This window comes from Pteropus vampyrus, unplaced genomic scaffold, assembly GCF_000151845.1.
Source record: "Pteropus vampyrus isolate Shadow unplaced genomic scaffold, Pvam_2.0 Scaffold16, whole genome shotgun sequence".
Taxonomy (NCBI): domain Eukaryota; kingdom Metazoa; phylum Chordata; class Mammalia; order Chiroptera; family Pteropodidae; genus Pteropus; species Pteropus vampyrus.
The window spans coordinates 3,964,148-3,970,255 of record NW_011888797.1 but is presented as its reverse complement, the minus strand read 5'-3'; the positions used below and the strand labels follow the sequence as shown (position 1 = coordinate 3,970,255).

The 6,108-nt window shown below is 38.0% G+C and overlaps 1 protein-coding gene across 3 annotated transcripts in view; it reads right to left on the bottom strand.

The window, feature by feature from the left end:
* TDG (thymine DNA glycosylase) overlaps window positions 1-6,108 on the bottom strand; it is a 21,449-nt gene that overhangs the window by 4,939 nt on the left and 10,402 nt on the right. For all 3 annotated transcript variants that reach the window (XM_011386877.2, XM_011386872.2, XM_011386885.2), the window contains 6 exons: window positions 5,154-5,296; window positions 2,898-3,157; window positions 2,036-2,105; window positions 767-902; window positions 486-568; window positions 312-406 (listed from right to left, as the gene is read on the bottom strand). In XM_011386877.2, the coding sequence (XP_011385179.1) occupies window positions 312-406; window positions 486-568; window positions 767-902; window positions 2,036-2,105; window positions 2,898-3,157; window positions 5,154-5,296 (787 nt within the window). The remainder of the gene's footprint in view (window positions 1-311; window positions 407-485; window positions 569-766; window positions 903-2,035; window positions 2,106-2,897; window positions 3,158-5,153; window positions 5,297-6,108) is intronic.

Below are 6,108 nucleotides of genomic sequence, written 5' to 3'. Positions count from 1 at the left end.
AGGGCTAACCCACTTGAGTTTGATTAAGACTATGCCATTAAATACATTGTGAATGTAGTGAGCCAACTCCTCTCAGTATTTTAGCCATTAAGATAGTTATCTGATAAATGTTTCTTGTTCTAACAAAACTATAACAGTATCTGAATTAATTTGCAACTATTAGTTCAAGTTGATAGATATTATTTAATAAAATACAGTGTGGTCTTTTTTTCATGGCATAATTACAGTGGATATGACAAATAAAAAGGGAAAACTAGCTAGAAAAAAGATTCATATTTAGGTGATTTACACTTGTAATTTTAAGGACTTACAGTTTCTGTGTCTGGAATCTTATGGGGTTGAAGTCCAAATTCTAAGTTCTTAACCTTTACTCCAAAAACTTCTTTACTAAAAATTTCATAAATACCTAAAATGAAATACAAACATATTTACATTGCCCATAATGTTATTAAAGAAAAAAGATGAAATTTAAAAGAAAATCTTACATTTTCCATTAAACACTGCTATTCGTGGCTGATATTTCTGTAATTTCTGCACTAGAATACGTCCTCCTTCACGAAATTCTTTACTAAAATTGAATTAAAAAGTAGTCAAAATATAAGTTTGGCGATATTTATAATATGGTTAAATTCAGATAGCTTTCACCAAAAGATCAATTCATATACTCCTTGTTAAGCTCAACTTGAACTAGATACATATGGTATTCCTAGAGTCCATGAGGCACCAGAATGGTCAAGGTTCCAACCAATAAGTGTCACATAATTACCTGGAAAGATCCTTGCTGCCCGGTGTCGTCCTTTCCACCATATTGGTAAATCCAATACCATATTTTCCTGGTAACGTGTGATCATCCATATGGTTCAGCTGGACCTCACTCAGTCCTGACATAAAGAGACACTTCCCTGTGAAAAAGAGGGTTCGGTTTATTTCTGTAGAATGTCAAAGGTTTTTGCCCTATGGATTCATGTGGCAGTCTACAGTCTATTCTCAAAAAAAAAAAAAAAGATTATAAAATAGGTCAAATACCATATCGAGAAGGTACTACATTACTATGATAAGCCCTTTGCATGGATTATCTCATTTAATCATAATTTTCTTAGGAGATATAACTATTATTATCACCTTTACGCAGTGGGTTAAGGTAAATGCCTGTCAAGAATACACAGCTAGTTAGTGTAGGAAACTCTGAAATGGTCTGTTTTCTTTTCTTATAATTGGTGATACCACCACCTGCCCCTGGAATACCTCAAACAAATAAACAGACATCAACGGATTCAACATTCAAACACTCTGACTGTGGAGAAAATGAAAGGTTCAAACTTCGCAAGAAAACTTAAAAAAAAAATAGAGACAATATGTTATTAGTTCCAAAAACACATACTATCATTTACCCTAAGTGTTTTTAATGTTACTTAGATAACCAGCTTGTATCTCCTGAAGGCCTTCTGCATGCCTAGTCCTATTAGGCAGTGTTAGGTAAGGTGACTTACATATGCAGGACAATAAAACAGTAGTTATACTTGGTTTTAAAGCTCACTCTACAAGGATGAGGGTCTTTAATACTATTTTCTGTTAGATACAAAGTACCTGTAGAGCATCTCTCTAATCACAGCATTTCTTAACTACTGTGACTTGACTGCCACTGATCAAGGCATTTCATCTTTCCTAAGAAACATGATCAGTAGAAATTTGGAAAGGTCGATATTCTGTATATATTTGTACAACATATTGTTACTATGTCTGTAGATAAAAAAAAAAATCTTTTAAAAAAAAAGAAAGTAAAACTCATTTGAAATAATTCAAACAAGAGAAAGTATTCCTCTCCATGGCTCTCATAAACCAAAACGTTAACAGTGATACATCATTTCAAACCTTTGACTTTTGTGCTCACACATGGAAAACACATATGGTTATTTATACACGTATAAAATCTCTCTTATTAAAAACACATTTTGGTTTAAGAAAAAAACCAGTAAACTATTAACAAAGATAATCTAGTTTAAAAGTAAAATAATAAAAAAAAGTAACCACTTACAAAAATGGTTTCCAGGTCCAGGGTAATGGTGCCCTTTGTAAGCAGCCATCAGTCCCGGGTTTATGCCGATCTACGAAAAATGTTTATACGTTTTAGTCCTGAAAAGTAGGCTTTAAGCCTTGGGGTTTCCGTGGAGCAGTGGTGGGCAAAACAAAATTTATTAAAGTAAAAATTCAATCCGACATCACAAGCAATATTGTTTACCAATTGCCTACTCTTGATCTAAACAAAGTATTCCATTCTGAGGAAACAAGTTGCCTGTAAATTAAAAGTGTTGCTGTTGTTTTTAAACACCAGTTTCACCTCTTCATATCCCCTGGCCCCCAGCCCCACACAACTGGCATGGAAAGAGCAAGGTCCTGCAGCGACCAGCCAACCCGAGCCCAGGTCCAGTCACAAGTCTGCTTCTCAACTCTCCAAAAGCAGCTTACTCCGCGCATCATCTACAGTTGTTTGTATGCTGATGTTTCTTAAAATTATGGATAAAAACCAAAGTTCAAAATCAGTGTTGTCACTTATGGAGAACTCACAGGTGTCATGTAATCTACATGATTCACATGGATTATTTTATTTAACTGCAACCCTATGAGGGAGGCACTGTTATCACCCATTTCACCAGTGACAGTTAAGGGTCACATCCTTATCTATGGTCACATCCATGTGGCAGGACTGGAAACCAGGCAGCCCAGTCTGGAGCCCACCCTCTTAAACACTCTCATATAAAACCATCTCATGAAGGTGACACCATTTAAATACCAAAAGGACTGTTAGAAAAGGTTCTTTTCAGCAAAATTATTTGCAAGGAAAGCTAATTAATCCACCAATGCTATTTATAAAACCAAATGAGGACAAAAATCCTTACAATCACGATGTCCAGATTGAAGGTCAAAATGTCTGGGAGAGTCTTGGTCAAAAGTTCAGCTTCTGAAACGCCATTAAAACGGTCAACTTTCCTTTTCACTTTAAACGTGTCTGTAATTTTTTCTTGCTTTTCTTTTGATTTGGTGGACTTGGCAGATTTTTTGGCCTCAGCAGATTTTTTGGCCTCAGCAGGTTTCTTGGGTTCCACTGGTTTTTTTGGTGCTGTTGTTCTGGGTTTTCGCTTCCTTCCTTTTGGAGTCTCTGAAACACAATGATTTCCAGGATGCAGATGCAGAAAACTGTAATTATAAACTTTAGGCAGCTTTCTCAGAAAAGTCACCCAATCAACATCCTTTTTATCTACTTCCCAACATCAGTCTTCTCTGCAATATCTTCCCCTTGTTTCACCTTAGAACATAGTTCATGTGGCCTCATCCTTCACCTTCCTTTTTCCACTGGCTGTTCTTGGGATGAAATGTCCATAATAACCAATGACTGATTTTCCACACAATCCTACCTGGCATCTTGGCCTCCCCACGGATGCAAAACATCTATACACTATGTATAAGAATTCTAAATGTAAATACATAAATAGTTAAGTAAATGAATGAAAGAATAAAGAGAAAGACAAGGAGAAAGGGAAACATCTGAACTCAATTTCCCCCAAATTTCTAGCAGGAGACAAAACCTCAAACGGCTATTCTAGTCCACACACAGTCGAAGAGGTGAATTTAGAAATGCAGAGGATTAAATCTCTAGCTGGCAAGATTTTTTCAAAAGGCAAGACGAGGGATCTGATATCAGGACCTAAAGTAGAGTTTCTCCATCTCGGTACTGACATTTTAGGCTGAATAATTTTTGGTTGTGGGGGCCTGTCTTGTACATTATAGAATATTTAACATTCTATATTTAACAGCAACCTTGGCGTCTGCCCACTAGATGCCAGCAGTATCCTGTCAGTCATGAAGATCAAAGGTGTCTCCAGACAACACAAATGTCCCTTGGGGGTAAAAATCGCCCCTGGCCAAGAACCACTGACCTAACATATCCAACAGGAAGCCTTGGTTTTCTCACCCTGTTCTTCAACACCTCTCATAATCTCTCAGGCTCCTGCATTTCCCCAACCCGGCTTCCCGTCCTTCCCTTTTTCTGCCTCACATTGCTGTAGCCACTCCTTATGCCGAAGGGTCCACATCCATTGGCTTGTAGCTGGGGAAGCCCTGGTGCTGCCTGCCCAGAACAGGAGCCAAGGGCAGAGGTAGCTCCAATGCAGCGGAGTCAGAAGTGTTCCTGGAATCATAAACTGGAACCGTGAACACGTTTCTCCTACAATATTGCTACACTGGAAAAAATCATTACCTTCTCTCCACCCTCCCAACTTCCAAACTTATTCTAATTCTCTGTCTTGGTGAATAGTTATCTCCTTCATCCTAATTACCTAGGAGTTTCTTCCAGATTCCTCTTTCTCCCTTGTTCCCCACATGAAATCCATTTACCATGGCCAAGTAATGCCACCTTCTGAGTAGTTCCTAATTCTGTCCTTCTCCACCCCTTCAGGTCCTCATTCCGTCCCTGGATTATTGTCTCTAATCCACTCCTTGCCTCCAAGTTCTGCTTGCTCTCTACCATCCAATCTATCCTCTGTAATACTTCCAGGCTGATATTTTAAAATACTATTATATTTAAGTCACCCTCTGCTTACATTCTTTTAACAGCTCTCTATTCACTATTGCTTTCAGGACAGGATATATACTCTTTAGGTTAAACACTATTTCTTTGCTATACTCCAGACTCTAATGACAGGGAATCACCATGTCATGCTTCTTTGTGTCTGTGCTTTGGCACATGCTGCTCCCTCGGCCTGGAATTTTCCCCATCTCATTCTTCATGAGGATAAAGTCTCCTCACCTTTGAGTTTTAAAGGTCTGAAAAGCTGCTTCTGAGCCTCAATCCGAGCTGGGTGCCAACCCTGTGAGCTCTCCCAGCATCCTATGCCCTCTTCATTGCTTTGTGTGTTGAGGCAAAATGTGTGTTGACTTATCATTTTCCCTTACTAGATTATGAGACATTTTATGGCAGGATCCACATTCTTTTATTCCCCCCAAATCTATCGCGGTACCTGGAACATACTAAGTACTTAAAAAGTGGATTCAAATTTTTAACACTAAAATCAAGCTAAAATTTATCATTAAACCCTTTCTTAAATAAACTGGCTGATCCAATAGCTAATTTTCTGTCCTGTCCCAGTGAAAACTACCTTGGACAGGTTCCTGAGCAGGAGCTGGGTCTGGAACTTCTGCTGACCTTTGCTGTTCATTCGTAACTTCCATATCAGGGGCTTCGGCCATCATGTGTTGAAATGGCAAGGAATAAAAAGCTTGAGCTTGCTGCAGTGAACAACTGAAAGAATGTAAGACATGAGGATAAAATTACCCAAATGTAAGTTTAAGTGACTAGCTAAAAAAAATCTTCAGTATCCAAATATTTTGAAACCAGACTATAGTGTTTATTTTGAGTTGAAAATAGGTGAAAAGAGAGGAGGAAGATCTAGGCTCATATGTACACATTCACCCCACCTTTGCTGAGTGCCTACTAACCAAACATTAATTAACTCTCACATGGTTTAATGACAAGATGTGTGATCATTAAAACTTACCAGTCCTGTCAAGTCAGCCTGTATTTTCTCTGAAATGGGAACTTTCTAGTACAGAAACTTGAAAGGCCACCAAACAGGGTTAAAATGTCCATAAAAGCAATCTGTGTTCCTACCCTCAGTGTGCACTCCTCTTGTCACAAAGATCCCCTCTACTCTAACTGCCCCGGCAGCCTAACTCCCCTTCTCAGCTTTACCGAGATAAAATTGACATATAATGTATAAGTTTAAGGTGTATGACGTGTTGATTCGATACACTTACCTACTGCAAACTGACTGCTACCACAGCTTTAAGCTTACACTCCATCAAGTCACATAATTACCATTTCTTTTTTATGGTAAGAACATTTATGATCTACTCTCTTAGCAACTTCCAAGTATGTAATACAGTGTTATTAACTATAGTCACCATGTCACCATGTAGTCACCCTTCCTCCAATTTAAAGTTCTCTGTTGGTTTATTTGCCTGTTTATTTATTTTTTCATTGGCTCTGTTTCTTAATTGTTGCTGGGTTTTTGCTTTTTGGCACTGAGGACTAGAAATGGATATTTTGTAAAT